This window comes from Leptinotarsa decemlineata, unplaced genomic scaffold, assembly GCF_025532065.1.
Source record: "Leptinotarsa decemlineata unplaced genomic scaffold, Ldec_3_MD MMD2_tig00026347_RagTag_RagTag, whole genome shotgun sequence".
Lineage (NCBI taxonomy): Eukaryota > Metazoa > Arthropoda > Insecta > Coleoptera > Chrysomelidae > Leptinotarsa > Leptinotarsa decemlineata.
The window spans coordinates 1122853-1145886 of record NW_027412698.1 but is presented as its reverse complement, the minus strand read 5'-3'; the positions used below and the strand labels follow the sequence as shown (position 1 = coordinate 1145886).

The 23034-nt window shown below is 35.1% G+C and overlaps 2 protein-coding genes across 3 annotated transcripts; one reads left to right on the top strand and one right to left on the bottom strand.

Annotated features, from left to right (window-relative positions):
- Window positions 1-7854: 7854 nt before the first annotated feature.
- On the bottom strand, window positions 7855-10963 carry LOC141486096 (uncharacterized). Of its 2 annotated transcripts, XM_074183816.1 has the most exons (3): window positions 10797-10963; window positions 10377-10703; window positions 7855-10171 (listed from the first exon to the last, which is right to left on the bottom strand). In XM_074183816.1, the coding sequence occupies exons 1-3, from the start codon at window positions 10797-10799 to the stop codon at window positions 8786-8788; spliced, it is 1716 nt and encodes a 571-aa protein (XP_074039917.1). In that variant the 5' UTR covers window positions 10800-10963; the 3' UTR covers window positions 7855-8785. The 2 variants fall into 2 exon arrangements, with proteins under 2 accessions (XP_074039917.1, XP_074039918.1); XM_074183817.1 differs by having other exon boundaries at window positions 10377-10963.
- Window positions 10964-19216: 8253 nt separating this feature from the next.
- Window positions 19217-22752, top strand: LOC111507039 (uncharacterized). The gene is made up of 2 exons (XM_074183944.1): window positions 19217-20983; window positions 22104-22752. The coding sequence occupies exons 1-2, from the start codon at window positions 20667-20669 to the stop codon at window positions 22735-22737; spliced, it is 951 nt and encodes a 316-aa protein (XP_074040045.1). The 5' UTR covers window positions 19217-20666; the 3' UTR covers window positions 22738-22752.
- The last annotated feature ends 282 nt before the right edge of the window (window positions 22753-23034 follow it).

Here is a 23034-nt window from a genome sequence, read left to right as displayed (position 1 = left end):
ACTTTAGGTTATGTATTTTCTATAAAAATGTAATTTTTATGTACGAATAGAAACCATTTGTGACAATAAAAATAAAAAGTACTAGTATTTAAAACTATAATGAATGTATTTTAACTTACCTTCTAAATTTAGATCTGTCGCAATATCCTGCCAAATCCGGGTTTTCAACTTTGATTTCATGTAGTTGGCATGTTTTGTGTCGTAAAGCTCCGGGTTTTTTCTTACCGCCTCTATTATCTTCTCTTCTGACATCTTTCGATGATAAAACGACGACGATGATCTGAACGAAGGACAAAACAGACAACGGCGATGATAAAACGACGACGATGATCTGAACGAAGGATAAAACAGACAACGGCGATTCACACAAGTGGCACGTGGGATGCGAAAAACTGTGTCTCAACCACAACGTCACATGGGTGGGTGGTCACAACGTCACACGTCTAGTCACGTCACTGGTCAATTTGCGCTGATACAATGGTTTCAACAGGATACAAAAACACGTGCTGTGCTGTGTCACCTCACACGTGCTATACGTGTCTCAATTTGCGCCTTGCCTCAATACTCGAAGACATCTCAACAATTCTCCTCTTTACTGTGTCATAGGACAGCGGAATTTTCTCGATTTCCTTTGCTGCCTTTTTTTTAATATACTTTATTGTCTGAAGAATAAATTCTTATTGACAAAGCCTTGTGCGAAATATAAATAACATATACATGAAATCACAAAAGCAAAATCACTAAAAGTAGGTTATAACATGATCTGAAAAGAGACATGTAAATAATAACAAACGTTCAGGATATAAGAACATGGTCAACAAAATGTAAATAAATCAATTTAAACTAAATTGAATGAAATGAAATCAATAAAATACCGTAGATATTACAGTTAGTCTTCTCAATTAAAATTATCATCATAGAATTCTGCTAAGCTATAATAAGGTCTCCCAGAGAGCAAGTCTTTCAACTCTTTCTTAAGAGCTCTAAGGTCATTTATGGTTCTTATAGCTTGAGGAAGGTGATTGAACATTTTAAGACCGTTGTAAATAATGGAATCTTTAACTAGCGACGAAGAAGGCAGCGGTAATTTAAAGCTGAATCTTTGCCTGGTTTGATACATTGGCTCGTCCAAGTTGTTAAACAATACCCTATTTTTGAAGACAAGGCAGATTGCCTAATACTGCCTCGACCATATCCTTAGCGACCGGAAGTAAAAGTGTTTCGCCAATTGTATGAGGCTTCCCTTCTTTAGCTATTCTATAACTGGCAAGGTACGATGGTTTGACCAGTTTTTTGTCTGTATTTACAAATTTTGCCATGCAACGATTTTCTCTGTTAGACAATTCAGATATTCTTTGAAAAAATTCAATAGGTTTGTCAACCAAATCGGGATGCTTACTAGTCTGGTGCCGCTTTAGTAAGGAAGGCTTCATGCTCTGATTTGAAGGTGTTTCTGAACATACAACACATTCTGGAATAGGAATATCGTTATTTTCTGTGCCAGGTTTTACTATAAAACCTAACTGTAAATACGCTGCATCGTATTTACGACTTGGCTGAGGTTTAATCTTCTTTTGACTGTCCTTAGAGGTGGAGGGGTTAGTCAAATATCGCTTCATTATGTACATTAAAAACTAATGCTGAATTACTACTAAAAACTCAACTTCACTTCATGGAACACAATCGAAAAACAGCTAACATTGGCATCAGAATGAAACTATTGGGTGAGGAAGTAACACAAGAGAACGTGACACCAGCTCATGCCATCGTCAAAACAAAACTGACGTGGTGGGATGGTCGTGATCGTGATCAGTGGCGGAGGGTGAGGAGTGGGAGAAGGAATTGAGTCACTCGGGTTGTTTGTGTAGCGCCAAGGTCAGCGACAAACTGCCACTATTCTATGTAAAACACAGGTGGAGGAATTGTATTCTTAACGCAGAAATGTTGCGTCGTAACTGTAAATTTAATGTTATTCACATTTATCAGTCAACAGTTTTTATTGTGATTATTAATATATGACTGCGTACCACCCGAAATGTCCCCGCGTACCACCGGTGGTACGCGTACCACCGGTTGAGAAACCCTGGATTAGACCATCTGCCACCTGCATTCGAAACTCCAACAAGTCCATTATTTTACTTTTGGGTACTCATGTTGCTATTGATTCTAATACGTACAATCGCCAATCATCCGAAATCGATAGGTCAAAAAAATGGAGTATGACTTTTAGAGTCCAATTTTTCGTTTTTATGAAAGTCCGGTAGTATTCTATGGACTGGTCAAGAATATCCACACCTCCCATATTCTTGTTGTAATTTGCGATTACTTTTGGGCATCTGACGTCTGTAAATGCTGACAAATTTTTATCCCATCTGTTGATGAGACAAGAATCATCTCCAGATGTACAATTGGATACTACTAAGACGGATTTATTATCCATCCATTTTACAACAACCGTATCATTACCAACGAATTGTTGGGATTCGCCACGTTTCATTTTACGATCTTGCTTGAAGTCCATGGTTTTTCTCTCAGGAATTCGGTTCATCATAATTGTGCCGGTTCCATGAAGTCCTATTTGATTCAATCTCTCAAGTGAAGGTACAGATGAGAAAAATCTGTCAAAATATACCGTCAAACGGGGTAGAGTCGATCAGAAATAAAGGTTTTTTCATCCTAGCGCCTAAACGATTGAATTTTTTTAAATGATATCGAAAATAAAGATACCTCAAACATTAAACCATCTGATGAACCAATTATTATTTTTGTAACTTTTCCCATTCAATTTTTATTTTTATTCAGTAAAGTAAAGAAAAGTCGATCACCCGTTTTAAAGTATAGAAAAATCGACTTTTCCCTCTCAAAGGGTAAAGTCGATCTACGTACAATAAAAAAAACATGTTTCTTCTTTTCTAGTTAAATGAATCCATCAAAAAATAGAAAAATGCTTCTTTTTTTGATAGTCATGTAATCTTTACTTAAAATAACTTAACAAAACAACTAAAAATGATAGAAAAACATAGGAACATAATTTAATCACAAATTCTAATACCTATCTACGAAAAATTTCACATTGGTATTTAGATAAGTTCAGTCAACACTTCAATAAAATACAACAAAAAATATAAAATTCTTAGCTATAAAAAATAGCTTTGGTAAAAGAATATAAATAATTAAAACTAATTCCAGAAGATGAAAGTTGTGCCTTCCACGTTTTTCTCCTTTCAAGTTAACCTTTCGTTCAATCTGCTCTAATGTAATTATTGATAGGTCCGGAATTTTCGGATATACAAAAAACAAATCTTTCTTTGACTCCTTCTTGTGCATTGTATTAACAGTAATTTCTTTACCTGAGATAGTTTCAATCTTGGCAATGAAATATGTCTGTCTCTTTTGTTCGTTTTGAATTTCACTAATACGTAATCGTTTACAATAAAAGTTTCAGAGTTTTGTTCATCTGCCAAGCTTTTGCTTATGGTAGAGGGTTCTCCTATTTCGTATTCTTCTCTGAATGACTTCTCTGACTCCACAATCTCTGTCTATAGAGGAGCCATCCCTGTACGCAACATTCATCCACACTCCAAGCAAACATAGGCTACCACCATTTCTTGATTCTTATTCTTGTCCTGTAGGTACTTGTGAATTAATCATTGAGATCAACCCCTCCCATATTTGAATTGTATTGAGATATTGGGTTAGGTTTTTTCACAGTTATCTTTTTTTTTTCAGTACGACTATATCTTTGAATACTCCTGAGTGTATTTACTTCATCACAGTTTGACAGAACGGTAATCACAGAATTGTCATTCCAGGAAACTGCGATCAGTTTTCTATTTCCAACAGTTACAAATTTTCCTCTTTCAACCTTCTTGAATTCTTTCTTGGGTGGTAAATTCATAGCTTTGCCTATTCTGTTTTCTCGTTGAGTACCGGTTCCTCCCAATTCCCTTTTACATAACTCTTCCTGAAGAGAAACTGAAGTGAACAAATTGTCGAAATATAGTTTTGTTCCTTTGGGAATATTGCAGTGATCCACAAAACCAATTACCACATCACCTCCCTGACCAAGACCAGTATCAGGCAATTTGGTGTTTGATCCACAGTAAGGTTCTACATGCATTATATATCCATTCGGCTTAGTTATCACCCACATCTTGAACCCAAACCTTATAGGTTTTCCGCGAATAAACTGTTTCGCGTGATGACGGCCATAATATGGTATGATACTTTCGTCAGTTGAAAGAGAACTTTCACATGGAACTTGCTTGAATGACTCATTCAAATAATCAAAAAGAGGTCTTACTTTATAAAAACTATCCGTGTCAATATTTGTGTTATCATTCAGGTGAATATAGATTTCTTCGAACCTGCGTCTGCGCATTGCCTCCGAAACGATGGTGACGTTGCAGTCCGGATCTTCTTTTCAGTACATACGCTTGTTAGGTAACTTATGATATCCACTCAATAACATAATGCCCAACATTGTATAAATCTCTTCAGAGGAGATATTCACGTGATGCTCTTCTTTTTGGCCGGCATAAAGATTACTTTGTGTAACGATATGGTTCACCAATTGGTCAGTGAAAAAACACTTGAAGGCATCTAAAGGCGAAGCAACAGTGTTCTTCAGAAAGTCTATAGTGAGTGGTTCGCAAGGTTTCTCTATAGATGGCAGTTTCCAGACATGTTGTTTGTTTGAAAACCAAGTTGATTTTCATGGAAGGACTTTTTTCTTCTTCTGCAGACGAACGCGCTTTGAAGTAGAAGGTTCGGGATCCTCTTTTTCTTCCATATGAATGTCATCATTCTGCTCAGGTTGAGAATTCACAATATCTTCCATTTGAGTATATAGATTTTGCTCAGATTGAGTATATTCATTCTGCTCTTCCTGTGATTCTTCAATAGTAACCAAAGCCTTACTTCGAAGTATACGGCCAGGCAAATGTGCTGGCCAGACAAATCAGAGTCTTCATCTGTATCAGCATTCGGAAGCTCATGCGGAGGAATGATACTAATAGATCTGATACAAGGAATTCGTTCACCGTAATACTCTTCGTAGGCATTCAGCATTTCATCAACTGTAAACGTGCCATTTTCGCGTTCCGACCTAAGAAATAAAATTATTTTATCTTCACATGGCTACCCAACAGCTCGGTGGCAACTATAGTTGCCATCTGAATTTACATACTTGGTACCGAGAACAAAATTCATCTACTTGCCACAAAACCTCAGAAATATATATCTTAGTAACTGATTCTAACAGATGCATAAGAATATTTTAGTGAGAACAACAAATTATACTTACATTTTTATAGGAATGTTCGTGAGCTCTGAACTTCACAAAAATCAAAGTAAACTTTAGAAAATCTCAGATGGAAAATACAATACTTTTCTATACAAAATGTCGGAGTAAGACTTATACAACACGTTCACGATGAAATTTTAGACATAACCTAACAAAATTTGACATGCCGTTGATTTGAAAACAGTGGCAACCCATGTTGCCAATGAGCACTAATGGGTTAAACCAATCTGTTCCAGGTAAATTCTCTATAAACCTTGGTTCTGTCAACCCACGCTTTGTTAAGGCCGGTCCAGACGCTATATTTTGCACAACGTTTTATTTGCGCAGTTTAAAGATGGAATGAAAACGTTGCAATTGTTGGAGCGTCCACATGGTGCGGAGTTATCTGTGGATTTCGCTCAGTTTGTTATTTTATAAACTGGGGACAGTACTGTCCGCGAAGTTATCTCCGTATCTCCGGTGAAAAATCATCATTTGTTCTCAGCCTCCACGCTTTTTCTTCCTCAACTCAGGCTATTTTGCTTTATTTGTAGTATTTTTTATAATCAGTGATAATCATGGAGGAGGTACTACTCTGGTCAATGTTGGCATGCCGTCTTGTGAAAAATGAAAGATTGAAACGTCTCAGAAGTACCAGGCGTTCAAAGTGGTCGCGGAAGTGGCTTCTAAAAAGGCAGCACTTTTCCCATATTACATTACTGCATCAATTACGTGATGAACCTAATGATTGGAGGAACTACGTGAGAATGGACATAGAAACGTGTACCTATTTATTGGAATTAGTAACACCGCATATCATCAAAGAAAATACTTGTATGAGAACAGCAATATCACCACATGAAAGGCTGACAGCAACTTTAAGATTTTTGGCAACTGGCAGAAGTTACAAAGACCTAGAATTCACAACAATAATATCGAAACAATCCTTAAGTGAAATCATTCCCGAAACATGCAAAGCTATCTTCAAGGTGCTGAAGAATGAATACTTGAAGGTAAGTAATAATGCTATTGTCTATAAAATATTATACACACATCAGTGTTTCACAATACTTAGGGTAAGCAGAATGAAAATGCAGGCATGTGTCTCAGTTTGGTTGACATGTTGACAAGCAGAAGAAGTTTGCAGCAGAAGAGGGGGCAAGGACTTGATGTGTATGTGTTTGTAGATCTTCTTCACCGTTCTGTGGGATGATGCGTGAAACTGCCGGAATTTGGCTAATTAGGCAATCCAGACACCTGTCAAAAAATTCTAATATGGTGGATTGTTGGCACACATTAGTATTGTTTACATTGATTTATTTAGACATCTGTTTAGAACACACACTTTTCGCTACATTTTGGGGCAGTTTATGATTTTCTTTTGACTCATTATTTATTATTTAATATAACACTCATTGTATCGGCTGGTTTGGCTAAACTTGACAAACAAGGTAAGTATGAAAATGAATTTCTTAACCACAAATAAGCAAAAAAGCCAAAACATTAGTCTAAATAAATTTTTTTATTTATATTTAAGCAGCTACGAAAAATGCCATTAACTTGTATTGTTGTGAGCTGTGGTAGCAGGGCAGATAGGGATAAGGTATCTTTTTTTTCTGTTCCCAAAGTCACAAATTTTCCGCATGTAGTCCATTTAAATGTATTGTCTGCCAAAAGAAGAGAACAGTGGATAAGATCTATAAGAAGAGATGATCTTACTGAATCAAAATTAAAATATGAAAGAGTGTGCAGCAGGCATTTTGTACAGGGTAAGTCTTTCATATTAAATTTTTATTTTGGCAACAAGTATATGTATGTTAAACTATGTAAATCATATTTTTGTAGGAAAGCCTGCAGACTTACAAGATATTAATAATCCTGACTGGATACCAAATCAAAATATGGGCTATTCCACTAAATCTGCACTTAAGAGACAACTAGATGTAGACAGAATGGAGAGATTGCAGAATAAAAAAAATGAGACAATTCGAAGAAGTTGATGATAACCCTGAGGTAACAATAATAACAAAGATTATCATTTTTAGTTATATATTTTATTTTAGACAAATGTTGATTCTGGAAGTGTAGAGGAAATCAACCCAGAAGAGCAAGACGGCACAGCTACACAGACCGATTTAACTGTGGATCACTTAAACAAACAATGTGAAGCAGTAGATTTCTTAAAATCCAAAATTAATATTTTGTCATGTAGGTTAAATAAGACTATTATGACTTACGAATCATTTCATAATGATGATCAGAAGTGTCTGTATTATACTGGTTTAAATTTTTCATTATTGAACATAGTTTTTCAAAGGATAAAGCCTTTTATTGCTGTGTCTTCTGTAAGTGCATTAGATCCATTTCAGCAATTTTTAATAACTATGATTAAATTAAGACTTAATGCACATTTTAAAGATTTGGCATATCGATTTGGAATATCACAGTCAACATGTTCTACTTATTTTAACTCTATTATATCTCTAATGTATCAAAGATTTAAAAATCTTATTATATGGCCAGATAAAGAGAAAAATTTGAAAAATATTCCATCATGTTTTAAAGAAGTATTTCATGATAAAACTACTGTTATTATCGATTGCTTTGAAGTGTTTATTGAAAAAGCATCAAGTTACGTAACACAACAAAAAAGTTGGTCAAATTACAAACATCACAATACTGTTAAGTTTTTAATTGGCATTACTCCTCAAGGCACCATTTCTTATATAAGTAAAGCTTGGGGAGGAAGAACATCGGATAAAAAAATGGTGGAATTATCTGGTTTTCTTGATAAAATACAAAGCCAAGACATTGTTTTAGCCGGGGTTTTTTAATTAATGATTCATTGACTACGCTGGGGGCAAAGCTTGTAATTCCTGCTTTTACTAAAGGCAAGAAACAACTTCTTCCCTTTGAACTAGAGGAAACAAGAAAAATTGCTCATGTGAGAATTCATATTGAAAGAATTATCGGCGTTATCAAAAATAAATTTACCATTTTCCAAGGACCCCTTCCAATTACCATGTTAACACATGTAACCGATGATGTTAATATTATCGACAAAATTGTTGTTGTCGTTTGCAATTTGATAAATTTTTCTTATCCAATAATACCTTTATGATATTTCTATTTTTTCATGGATGGATTTATCCAAGTCCTGGTAACTTATTTCTAGATAAGCGAAGAGAAACTTTAATCCTCTCAGTAAACTTATCAAGACTTGGATTCAACTGGTCTAAATGGCTGAAATAATATATATTTATTTATTATATGTTAACCTAAATTATAGATATACCTATTTTTCAATAAAAGAGTTTATAATGGGAGATTTTTTATTCAACACATTAAAAAAAAACTTAAAATTCTTTAAAAAACCTATATACACATGAATATTTTTGACAAAAAATATAAACACTAATTATTAAACTAAAAAATTTACTAAAATGGTTAAATATTACTTCTAAACTATTACAAAAAATTATTCAAAAAAAAACAAGATAATCAGTATGAATGGAATATTTTTGTATAACATCTAGAACAAATCCATGTTGTTTTTGGAACTTCACTTAAATTGACGCAATCAATATGGAAAAAAGTAATTAGACAACCTTCATTGTCACACTGAACCATGGGCCTGCCATCATCAATGGTTTTACAAAAACACCACTTCGTAATGTTACCCCCTGGAACTTTTGAGGTATAATATCTACCCAATAGTTCCGGCATGATTACTTGTTTGTGAAAGTCTAATGCTTTCTTTAAATTATTTTCCCAAAATTCAAAATCGGGAAAAACCCTTTCTACATAAATAAAATTTGGACACCAAACAACAAAGTCACAATACAATATATTAGAAATAAATATTTGTGCTTGGACCTGAAAATAATATTTATGATTTTTCCTTAATTGAATTTTATTTTCCTCTTTCACCTCTAAACAAGAGTTTTTAGATCTTGCAAACGTTTCCACATTGCCAGCTTCTCGAAGTGTAAAAGGGCACTTCACTTCTAAGCAACCTCCTCTGCAACAATCGCAATATACAAACCCATCTGGTGAGGCACCTAATTGAGGCCACGTAACGCTTATGACCAATCCCACTTTATTTACTAAAAAATTTTCATGTTTTTCTATCATGGATTCATGATATTTATTAATTGCTGTTTCCTCATGCTCTATTCCCCATTTCATTTGTTTAGTGCATATTTTTTGAGGGTAACATATTAACTTAATTAGTGACAAGGATGGTTTTTTTAAGCTTGTCTTGCATACATCTTTAAAAACTGATGCAGTAATTCGACCAGTCCTTTGTCTATACCACTCCTCTGATGTTCTCTGTCCTTGAGTTTTCACTTCTATATCTGAAGCCATGTCCCTCCCTACATCCATCGGGATGGTTTTTCCTAATAAAATAAGTTCATCCAGAGTCTTGTTTTCATGTTTTTTATTATAGATCCCGAATATTACAGGAAGTGATGCTTCTTCTTTGTTTATTTCAGACGCAAATGGCTCGACAAGTCTCATTAAAGCTGCCTGAGAATTGGCATCCTTAATTTCTTGTAGCATGTTGCACAAATCCTCTTCGTTCATTGAAGGTACATCTGAATAGGTTTTGTCCTCTACTTTTCTTCCCCAATCCATTGAAGCTACTGGTGTTGGCTCAGTACAACTTTGTGATGGAACGGGCCAGGCAGCTTTCACATCTGTACATGACAAGTTGTTTTTAACACTATTCGCATGCTCTACAGCATATAAAACTGCAGCAATATGGCTGCATACTTCTCCCAATCCAGCCATACATGTACAGTGGGCTGTACAAATGGCACCATCTTTTTGTGATACAATCCATACCCTCAGTTTGCTCTCACGAGCTTTCATGGAATGCTTCACCTGAAACAAAAGAAAATAAGTATAAGGAATCGCTGCTACCTATGCAGTCATCTTCAGTGCTTCTCTGCAAGTGAAGGTAAGTCATACACCTCACTGAAGATAAATGCCTAGATTCCATCATTTGTACCTGAGTAACACAGCCCTCCCCAAAATAAACATGATTACAAACTACATGTATTATAAAAACTTAGGAAAAATTACTTACTGTGCCAGCTATAAGAACATAATCATTAATAAGTTGAAAACCAACATTCTCTACAAATCCAGCTTCAAAATATTTGAAGGCATTTAGGCTCTTATAAGCTCGCATTTGTTCCTTTGTATAAAAACTGTGGGTCAGTACAAGGTAACAAATAATCTCCATGCTTGTAATGGGAGGAACATAGTCAAGCCCATTGTCAAAACTACCTTCAGCTAGGGTGTTAGGGTCGCAGTTCAGGTCTTTGACTTTTTCCACATACCTAGCAGCTACTTCAGGATGACTTTTCTTCAAATTAAACAAATATTCGCTTTGTTTAAACGCCATCATAAACTAAAAACCAAAGTTACTATGGTCAAACAGGCCACTAAACAGATAAAAATATTTTCTTGGAAATAATTTATATACATATTTTTATATATTTACCATAAACTAAACACAAAAGATCCAACAAAAGTCCAAAAAAATACAGTTAAACGTCCAAAACAACACAACTCACTAAATCAACAACCAACTCGCATAAGAATAACATCGATTGTGTGCCAACAATCCACCATATTGAATGTCAAAATGTCACGTGATTTGGATTGCCTAATTGTTTCATACTCATGAGTGCGTGTAAGTTGTTCTGGGACATAGTTATGTGGCATAGGCTGCGACTGCTGTGAGAAGGAGTGGTATGGTCTAACTTGTGAAGAAAGAGTATGTGGCATTCTCAATTGTTGGGGCATATTCTGTTGACGCCAATTCCGCCCATTCATTAAACCAAAATCATCTTGTCGCTGGCTAGTCATATCAACAAGTTGAAAATTTCTTGTTAGTGTACCCAACTCCGCTTCGAATAAAACATCAGAAATTAGTTTCTGAGCGATTGCGTTTTGTGAACTAGGGACATCTCTGAGTTAATTACCAACATGTTTTCCAAACACGTGGAAAGCATCCTCTGCCTGTAGTGACTCCAGTTTCTTTCCTACCAACTTCATAACGTCACTTGGGCCATCATCATTTGGAACTGCCTTTCTCTTACGAGTTGAAGAGTGCGATCTTGAAGTATTTCGGCACAATGTTGCATTGGAAAAAGAAGTTGATGCTTCGGAAAGAGGAGTAGCAGGCGCTTCAGCGGATAGAGCGTCAGCTGAACTCTTTTGCTCATCTTCCATCTGAAAATATTAAACAATTATCGATCTTCATAATTTTCATTATTTTTAAAATAATGGTCGAATAAATTAGAAAGGCTGGAGAGCAAATTGTAGGATGCATACTCACAGTCTTGTATTATGAAAATAACACGTTGGGGGCTAGATACCTTTGCCTGTAGGGAAGCGACGTGGTGGAAGGTTTTACTGCTCACGATTTTTCTTTTTGTTTCAGTTTCCAAAGACCGAAGAGGAGTGGCTGGAAGTTGCAACTGAGTTTGAACGACTGTGGCAGTTCCCTCATTGTTTAGGGTCAATTGACGGAAAACATATTAGGATTGTGCCACCTAAAGGAAGTGGATCCTATTATTTCAATTACAAAAAAACCCACAGTGTTGTTCTTATGGCAATAGCCAATGCCAATTGCGAATTTTTGTATTGTGATATAGGCACAAACGGTAGGATCTCAGATGGAGGGGTCATAAATAACACTACATTTTATGAAAAGCTCGTTGACAACGAGTTGAGCATTCCAAAATACCGGTGTATGAGTCGAGAACTTCTTAAACCTTATCGACGAGAAGCATTAACAAGGGAGCGAAAAATTTTCAATTACGGCCTATCTAGGGCGAGGCGTGTTGTTGAAAACACATTCGGAATTTTGGCTTCAAGATTTCGTATTTTCCACACAAGTATTAATTTGAATCTGGACAACGTCGATACTGTAGTTCTTGCGTGTTGCGCTTTACACAACTTTTTGCGCAGAAGATCACCCCAAAACTACACACTTCCTGAAAGTATGGATCGGGAAAATATTTCTGAATGTACAATTGAATTAGATGAAAGATGTGACCCACAATTCGTCGTTAACAAAACGAAGAGGCGTATCTCAAAATTTCAAGTTATGAGTAATTGCAGCATAAAGATTTTTATTAACTTCCACCTGTGTTTTTGCATACTTTAAAAACCGCTTTGAGAATACTAATAACAAAAAATATTGCTTCAATGCCAATATATAACGTAGAGTAAAACCTTAATATTTCTAGTTTCACCAAAAGGGATGAAACTGCCCTTAGAAGAGATACGCCCTTTCGTCTAATTCGAAAATAATCTATTAAAAGCACAAAACTTAGTTACGCCTTTTATCAAAATTCATAAAGATGATGAAAATACCCTTTATTTAAAATTTTTGAAGCTGCTTTAAGTTGATATACAATATTTCTACCAAAAACTAATAAAATTAACGTTTATTTCAGAAAAACAAATGCCAACAGGTTAAAGTAACTAAAACTAAGGAAATGTAACAATGTATTTAACTCAACAAAGAAGCAAATATATTTTTTCTCATTTTACTAAACTTAAACAAAAATTAAACAAACATAACTAACATGTTTGAAAAAAACAGTACAAATTCGTATTCAAAAACGTTAGTGTGGCAACTGCTCGTAAAAAGAAACATGTTCTGGTAGTTTAATGATGGGTGTTGTTCCACTACACAGTGCCCTCAAGTCATTGTATTTTGCAATTGATATTTTGGGGGATTCGGGATTGAGGCAGAGTGGCTCAGATTTGATATTGTTTCTTGCAGTTCGTTTCAAAGTTATATATCGGTAGTTATTCTGCAGATGACTATTCTTAAAATAAATCTTATCGTTGCTACCTTTCTGAACCATGACCTCATGTATTTGTTTCCAATCAATTATACCTCCTTCATCATCCTTTCTAACCGCTAGTATTTGTAGGTCATTGGATAGATTCTTAAAATTTGAAAAGTCTGTCGAAGTTAAAGAATGCAAAACATGGATTTTTTCTTCTTGCCAGTTTTAGGACTGGTGCTAACTGAGACGGTACAAACAAGCCTCCAGAATTTTTAATAGCATAATCTATTGTACTATGAGCCGAATCTTCCTCACTCTGGCCGTGGTATGCTTCAAAAAATCTTAAGGAGATGGACTGTATATTTTCTAAAGTGGCAACTGCATACAAAAGCATCGCACCGACGATGGAATTTTTATTCTGTCCACTACATCCATCGGAAAATAAAGAGACAGTAGTTATACCCTTGGAGTCAATTTGTTTTAGGTATAAATATGAACATGTCGAAATTTCGCTCGAGCCACGTTTACTCAGTCCTTCGTTCCATAGAAAACAGTGGCAGTCTTTAGTTTTAGCTTCATAGATAGTGAAGTTATAGTTTGCCAGTCTTCGACGATAAAAGAATTTGCTTTCATTAGTAATTGGTAAAAAAATAACCTGCTGCAAATCAAAAACAGCACATACCTTTAAGCTGTCAGGATTGGCTTTCTCTTCCTTTTTTATTTCACGAACCTTTTCTTTTTCTGCTATGTGCTGTCGGTAACTTTGTTCTAATCCTACTTTTTTTTTCAATGGTGCCCTGTCTGTATGTAAAACATAGGCCACACTGGTCTTTTTTAGGATGGTGAAAAGATAATCTTAAACTCTTGAACACATTAAGATAAAGAGAGTAGCTGCATTGGTTATCTTTTCCACCTCCATGTTCATTGATAAACATATCATACATTTTCCTGACAGTAAGGTCTGCATGCAAGTATTCACGAGTGGAACTTTGTCTGCAGTTGTGCGACTCCATTCTCGGAAATTTCTTTATGTGTTCCAGTATTGAATTTTTAATTTCTTCGTCCTTGTCTTTCAAATTTACTGGCCTGCCTCCCCTACCATCTTTTTCAATAACTCCTGTTTGCCCAACCTTAGTTAAAGATGTGCGCATTACCTTTTCTGAAATTCCCAAAGTACTCAAAAACATTTTCTTGCATACGGCTATCTGTAAATCATCTTTTGGTAAAAAATAAAAGTTACTTTTATGTCGCCTTGAATCTTGGTCGATTATTGTTTTTTGCTTGGTATTCAAACGCTTTACATGCTGCATGGACGCAGTACCGTAAAAATCATTTAATATGTTCGTTCTGTCCTCTTCTGTGAACAGCACACATTTTTTGCCTACTTTTGAACAAGTAATACCGTTGCACCTAGCTCTCAAAACTTTCCTTGCCGGCATTACTTTTTTACTTTTGTAACTAACGTAGCTTTCACCCAAATTTCGCTTTTTCGTAGCAGCTATTTTTGTGTTTTCCTTTTTTTTCAAAACTAGATCTGTTTCGTTTTCACAAGGATTTCCTTCAACACAGTAGTTTTCTGGAACATTGTCAATTTTTTCGATGCACTGATCTTAGGTACAACGCCGCCACAGTCGCAAGACTCGTCGTTAGAAAAATGATTCCAGCATAATAACTTCAAACAATTTGGACATGCACTGAAAACTTCTTCCTTACAAAGCTCTAATTCGCATGTTTGAATATATGTTGGATCGTCATCCGAATTATCTTGGAATATAGGCGGTTCCTCACTATCACTAACATCAAGTTTGTCACTGGTATGCTCTTCAAATTGATTTATTTGGATAGTTTGAAAACCCGTCACATTTGTTTGATCTGCCTGGATATTGGGTGCATTATTAATATCTAGTTTATCCATTATCATTACGGGTGTACTTATTTGGCAAGCTGCTGTTGAGGCAAGTTTCTGCTTTAAAAGCTGAAGAGGGATATCGTCTTCGCTGATACTATGGGAATCCTTACGAAGCATTTTTAAGGGAATATCCGATTCACTATCGCTGCTAGAATAACATTCATTTTTGAATTCAATCACTACACCAAAGTACCACTTCTCTGGTTTCCAATACATTTTAACTTTTGCCCCCTTCTTTAACGAATCAGATCTATTTACCAACTGAATTTGATTCGACAAAACAATATTTTCAGTACCGTCATTCCATTTTACGACAACATCCATGCTGACGATTTTTAATGTTTAATCTGAAATTAAAGCCTAATAAGTAATAATAATGTACCTTAGTAATAATAATAGCATACCTTACTAAAGAGAAGCTACCAACAGGCTATTAAAAATTAACAACCACCACTTTATTTTGAACTGATGATTTTTGATAGTTAATCTGTAATAAAAACCAAATAAGTAATATTGATGTACAGTAGTAACAATAATAACATACCTTAGTAATGAAACACTATCCACAGAATATTAAAAATCACGAATGAACACTTTATTGCCCGATTCGGTAAGCAACAAGTAGCGTTTTCATTTGAGGTTATGTTGTCAATAAACAGATGACGGAACGGGCGTAACTTTTTCCTTCATATAGTGTAATACGACAAACGGGCGTAAGTCCATTTCCGCCTGTTTGCCGTGTTCTGTAATTATTAATTTGAGTTACGCCCACTGTCTATTCCGAATATATATATATAGCAATAGATATACGCCTGTTTGTCATAGGAAAAAATACTTATAAATAGCAACATTGCCGGTCGTAACTCAAATCCGGCAATTTTTGAGATACGCCCCTTCGTCTTGTCAACGACGAATTGAATACCATGAATGGACATCTAACTGAAGTATTTCGTCAGGACTATAGTGACTGTGAAGCTCACTAATGATTTCTTCCAAATTTTTACTTGTTAAAATATCAGGGTGAACTTTATGTAATCTTGCAAAAGTGATTGCATTTTCGACGTTATCAAGAAAGGTGATAATTACATTTGCATTTAAAAATATTTGATCTAGCATACTTGAATACACAGTATATTTATAAAATTGATCAGTTATATTGATCAAGGCTGTTTTATAGATTTCAATGTATTTAGAAAGATCTTTATTTTTGATAATAGATTCAATATGTTTGGAAAATTTATCAATTATTTGTTTGGAAAAAGAAATTTGTGAATTAACTTCTTTTACAATTTTTTGTTGATTGCTTTTCAAAGTTTCGATTGCCTTATCATATCGCTCTCCATCGGATGCGTTGGTGTATTTCGAATATTTTTGAGTTTATAAGAAATTTCAAAAACCAGTGGTTTTAACTGTTCGTATTTATTTGCCAAACTCCTAAAGTACATCTGTTTATTACTTGATATCTCATTTAATTTATTATAGTTCTTTATTAAATTTTTTATTTCAAGTTCAAGGATACTTAAATCAATATCGTTGAGAAAAATATGTTTTTTAGTTACAATTTTTGAAAAACCAAGTTTAACACGTTCAATGCTGACCATTTTTTACCCTCGCGTGCCCCACGCTGACTACATTTTTTTATGTATCGACTTGAAACTATAGATAACACTTTGGGATTGTGTTTCTTTTCTTTTTTTATATTTATTATGGCTCATTTGTTGAAAACGCATACGGTGCGTCATTAGCGTGTGGTAAATGCTTCGTTGGGCAGCGCTGCAAACGCACCGTATGCGTTCATGCTTGGTCCAAGCCTAGGAATCTACCATTTTTATATAAGATGACACAGCCACTTTTTTTTCCATCTATTTTGCATAAAGGAAATAAAATCCATAAACTTACATTTTTTTATTCAAAACAAAACAAGTACAAGATAAAAAAAAAACGAAAACCAAAAACAACACATTCAAATATTGTTGTTATTCCATATTTCGATGGAATTCCTCGAAGCAAGGTTCAAGGCAGTGATGACAGTCATCACCCGAAGACGATTGTAGATACCAACAATCGAAACGTCGTGAACTAACGTGACTTGGAATCTCTACACTTTTTATTTTTATTATTTTCTTTTTGCATTCCTTTAATTTTTATTTATTCAATTATTATATTTTTACTTGTAGGTTATTTTACTATCATTTCATTTCAGGTTTATTTTTGCTTAATATAATTGTTATTTTCAACTATTCTCTTTTAATTATTCTTTTTTACTTGTTTCAGGGATTTCAAATCATTTTATATAATAGACAATGGAAGTCCGAACTAGTGAAAGCCTTCAGAAACTTATGCGAAATCATGTTTTAAAACTGATAAAAAGGTATATAAAATGATCCTAATAAAATTAGAACTATGTTTACCTGGAAATGGCACCAAAAATTTATTTGTTCCATCGAACCCAAAAACAGACAATTCTGCTTGTTCCTTCCACTGAATTGTAGACGGCTCGATTGCAGGAATTTCGACCGGCTCATCCTCCGAAGCTTCTTCGGCCACATCGCGATCATCCGTGTCTGAATAAACGTTCTCGCTCTCACTCCCTGCGAGCAATGCCGACTCGTCAAAATCCTCATCCGAATCGTATAAACGTCGTTCCAACTCATCCTCGGTCAAATATCTTTTCCAAGCCGTTTTTGTGGCTTTTCGAGGCCTTTTACTTTGCGATAGGCCGAATTCCTGTGAGCCAGAAGTACTGGGGTGGTTTGGATCCATAATAACGTTTGAGTTCAAACCAAACATAAAATAACACTCTACTATTATTAACGAAAACGTATATCACACAAAACACCGAGTTATTGCGTCGATGATTACGCAGTGAAGGTTAAAACTCGATATGAGCGCTACGCAATTGACCGCAAGAACGCAACGTGTGCGTCATCAGCATTGAACGTGTTAAATGGAAGGATTCCGGGGGAAGGACTTATTGTTTTTATTTCAATTTCTGGATTGGCTCTGACCATTGATATTAACGTCAGGAGGTTCAGGATTCTCAGGTTCTTCATTTTGAGCCTGTAACAAAGGTGGTTTTCTTAATTCTTTTATGTGAATTATTTCAACCTTTCCCTTTTTAATTTTTATTTCTACTTTGTTATGTTCTAAGATTTTTGTAATGGTAAATGGTCCTATACATTTATTGTTCTTTTTATTTCTGTTTTTCGGATTTTTCTTGAAAACTTTTTATTGATTTAAAATTCCTCGTTCGTGTTACCTTTAATGTTTGTTTTTTCTTCTATTTTTTCTTTGCGAGATTTCAATTTTTCCAAAACTTTTTCATAAACAGGGGTTAGTTTTTTATTGTCTTCTTGTACATATGTTGAATATAATTTTTTGGGGCTGAAAATTTCTTCTGGACTTCTTGAATTTGTATGACCAAATATTAATTCAAATGGAGTGAAACCAGTTGAACTGTGAATTGAAGTATTTATTGTAACCTAGAATGGCGTAATTAATGAGATCTGTCTCGTTAGGGTGTACTTCTTTCAAAATTCGTAGATGTTCGATTAAGGTGGAATGAAGTCTTTCTACAGGGCTGTTGGATTCATGGTGTCCAGGGGTGGTGAAATGTACTTTTATTTTGTGTAATTTCAAAAGTTCTATGACAGTTACGTTATTGAATTCTCGGCCAACAGTTATATTTTGAGGGGTGCCAAAAGAAGCAAAATACCTTACTAAAGTATTACAAATTTGAATGGCTGATTTGCCGGCTATTGGTATCGCTTGAGCGAATTTAGAAAAAGAGTCAATAACTGTCAAATATATTTGGGCGTCGAAAAAGAAAGCATCGATGTGAATTATTTGAAAATGTTTTGAAGGAGTTTCTGTCAAAATTAAAGGTACATATGGATTTTGCCTAGAATACTTTGTTCTTCGACAAATATCACATGAATTAATGTAATTTGTAATAGTTTGTTTCATATTGATCCAAAAATAAATTTTATTTTAGATATTGTAAAGTTTCTTCGATGCCACGATGATTTGTTTTTCCTTCGTGATGATTTTTCATCAAGAGGATTTGTTCGTCCTGACCTTTTATAGTGTTGACAAGTTTTGTACACGTGAATAATTTTAGAGTCTGTTTGCTAAAATTTTCAGAGTACACTTGTGTGAAATTTTTCATGAGTTGAGCCTTTTCAAAATATATGAAGTAATTAATATTCGGTTTCAAATAATCTTTCATGAAATTAAAAATCAAGAGTTCATTTTCTTCTGAAGGTAGTTTTACTGTTGAAATTTTATGAATACCATATGTTTCTTGTTGAAGAGATATTTTGTTTTGTTTATTTTTTAAAACGTGAATTTGATTTATTTCATTATTGATTATATTATCTCGAATAGGAATTCTTGTGATAAAGAATGGGGAGTTTCGTCGGTTTGAGAGATAGGTAGTTGATCGATTTGATTAGTGATTGATTTGGATATCTGAAATGATATTAATTTTTGATTGTTTTCCAGGATTATCGTTAGATATATCTGGTTTTGAATTTTCTACTGGATTTTCTGCTAGTTCTCTAAGAAAGTCTAAAGTTTATTGGTCGATGTCACCTGGATTGTTAGCAATGGAGTCGGTTTCGTGCATGTTAAGTTGAATACGTGAAACTGCGTCCGCATTGGAGTTTAGAAGTCCTTTCTTATAAACAATTTTGTAGTTGTATTCTTCCAATTTCAGACGCCAACGGAATAGTTTGGAATTGGGTTCTCGAATATTGAAAAGCCATGTTAGTGGGCGGTGGTCACATACAATTGTAAAGGGTCGTCCAAAAATGTAAGGTCTGAATTGTTTGCAAGCCCAAACTATCGCAAGAAGCTCTCTTTTGATAGTGCTATAATGTTGTTCAGTCTCAGTTAAAGTTCGCGAAGCATAAGCGATAGGCTTGTCTTGGCCAATATTACCTTGCGAAAGGATTGCGCCTAGGGCTACGTTTGAAGCGTCTGTGGTCACTATGAATTCTCGTTCAAAGTCGGGGTATTGAAGTATAGGGTCGTTACATAAAATTTTCTTACATGTTTCGAAACTTTCGATAAAAGTTTGGTCATGTATTATTTTTGCATTTCGTTTTAAACATGCGGTCATAGGTTTTGTAATTTTCGGCAAATCTTTAATGAATTTTCGATAATATCCCATTAAGCCTAAAAATGATTTGATTTCTCTCTGAGTTTTTGGGATAGGGGATTTTTTAATTGCTGAGATTTAGTCGGGATTGGGTTTCACTCCCTCAGGGGTGAATAAATGTCCTAGGTAGGCAACTGATTTTTTAAGAAATTCAGATTTATCCAATTGTATTTTGAAATTTGCTTTCCTCAGTCTCTCGAATACGTTTTTTATTCTAGAGATGTGTTCTTGTAAGGAGCTACTGAATATTATTATATCGTCATGGTACACTAAACAAATTTCGTTGTTTAAGCCCCTCAGAACATTATTTATCGTCCTCTGTAAAGGTATGGTTTCGCTGGCACGTCTAGCGACGGCGACTGGTAGCAGCGTCTCTGGGAATCGCAGTCGCAGTTGGCGGTCGCTTCGGCAAGTGGTTTGGTTGGCGCGCCCAGAATCGCATTTTTGAGCTACTACGGCCTGGCTATCACGGCAGAAAGAACAGGTGTTCAAATGGATAAGAATAATTTGTTACAATTAATGTTAATACAAGAGGAAGAAGAGGATGAAGAGCATATGTTACTTCACCATATCTTCCAGAAAAGGCGTGGGATCCAAAACTTATTTGTCAAGAGGAGAGAAGAAGGATATTTCAAGCTACTCATTGACCATTTGAAGACGGACGATTCAAAATTCAGAGAGTGTTTTCGTTTAAATCTCGACCAGTTCCATTTTGTTGTAGCACTTATACGAGACGACCCTACAAAACCAGGAACAAATGCAGTTCCACTGCCAATTACTGCGGAGGAAAAACTGGCACTAACATTAAGGTAAATAGATAATACAAAACATAATAAATAACTATGTGTTTGATGTTTGGAAATAACTTTATTTTGGACAAGTGACAAATCTACATTTTGTAATAAACTAATAAACAGAAATTATGATGAAACGTAACAATGATTCCAATAATAACGTAATCAATAAAAGGTTTTTTATAGTTCTTGAAGGGTGAAGTCAGCAATGGTTGAGGATTCTAGAACAGTTGGAGGTTGTGAAGAAGGTATTGGAGATGATGGTTGTTGTGTGTGTGGATTGTAAGACTGATAGTAGTTACCTAACCGATTGTTTGCACTCAAGTTATATCTCGAATTATACTGATGTGCTTGATTTGTATGGAAAACATTGCTCTAGACTCTAAATTAGTCACGAGAGTTAAAATACCCAATTTCGCTTCATTTATTAATGGTTTTGGTAGTGTCTTAACTGTTAAGCTTATACTTTTCATAAAGAGATCTAAGTCATCAAGTTCTGGTGCTTCGGTCTGTTTCTGCAAAGCTTGTAAAATTTCAGTTCTCTTCTGAGCCCTGTCTTCAAAACGTTTAAGATAAGCCTCCTTGGGATCATTGCTGCGACTCCTCTTCATATTTGGTCTTGCTGATATAGCGGTGGAACTAGCAACTGAAGAACAACGACTGGCAGTAGTGGTAGATATTGTATCGCTTTCTCGAACATTTGGATAAGATTGGTTGTCAGAATCTAATGCCGCGGAGCTTGAGGGATCCAACAATTCTTCAGGACCAGTATCATCGACGGATAAATTTGATTCGTTGTTGTCGACAGATTCACTTTCGATCTCGCTCAATTGGCTTCCATCAAAATTCAGTGTGTTTTTTAAACTTCGTTCTTGTACAACTCTATCTAGAAAGGAGAGGCGTTCATAAAGGTTCCACTTTACTGGTTTGTCTGACGCAGATGAACCGGTTCCCATTTTGCGGTTTCTTCTATGACGAAAATAAGTATCTTTTATACCTTTCCATCGCTTTTTACATGCGTCAACTGAAAAAGAAAGAAATTGTTCAGTTTTGGGCATGTCTTTTGAATTTGAACAAAAAATGATGCAAATTTAATGACACGTATAGTAATTCTATAAGATACATTTTTTTACAGATTTATGGCAACTGGCGAGACGTTCAGATCTTTAGCATTTGCCTTCAGGATTTCGCACAGCTATATTAGCACTTTAGTAAAAGAAACTTTATTGAGTATGTGTAAGCATTTAGTACCAATGTTTATACCAGCGCCATCTACGGACGTACTCGAACGAAATGCAGAGGAATTCTGGCAGCGATGGAATTTTCCAAACTGCGTTGGAGCTCTGGATGGCAAGCACATACGAATTTTCGCCCCTGCCAAGTCTGGATCTTTATATTTCAACTACAAAGAATACTTTTCTATCGTTATGCTTGCCCTAGTTGATGCAAATTACAAATTCGTCGTTTTGGATGTTGGTTCGTACGGAAAAGAAGGTGACAGTTCGATATTCAGTAAGTCAGCTTTAGGAAAAAAAATATTAACGTCCGAAGATTTTTTCCCAAAAGATCAATTTTTACCGAATTCAACCAAAAAATTGCCACATGTAGTTGTTGGAGATGAGGCTTTTCGATTGCATAAACGCATCATGAAACCTTTCAATAAACTTACGGCAAATTCGGACAAGAGGAATGCCGTATTTAACTACGGCATACCTGACTATGTGTCAGGTATTCCGAGTGTTTTATACACATATAGCTATAAAACCTGAGGTCTGAGATAATTTAATAATTGCAGCTTGCTGCCTACACAATTTATTACGAGAAGGATATTTGGAAACAAACCAACGTCCACACTATGTATATGATTCAAGTGAAAAATCATCCAATAGCAAGACGTTTCAGAACTTTTCTAGGCCAGGTGGATTTCAAAATTCTGATGGTTTTCACATTAGAGATGCATTTGTGAATTTCTTCAATCAGGAGGGAGCTGTAGATTGGCAAGACAATCACATTTCAAAAGAACATTAATTAGGAATATTTTCATACTTCATACAATTTCATATACA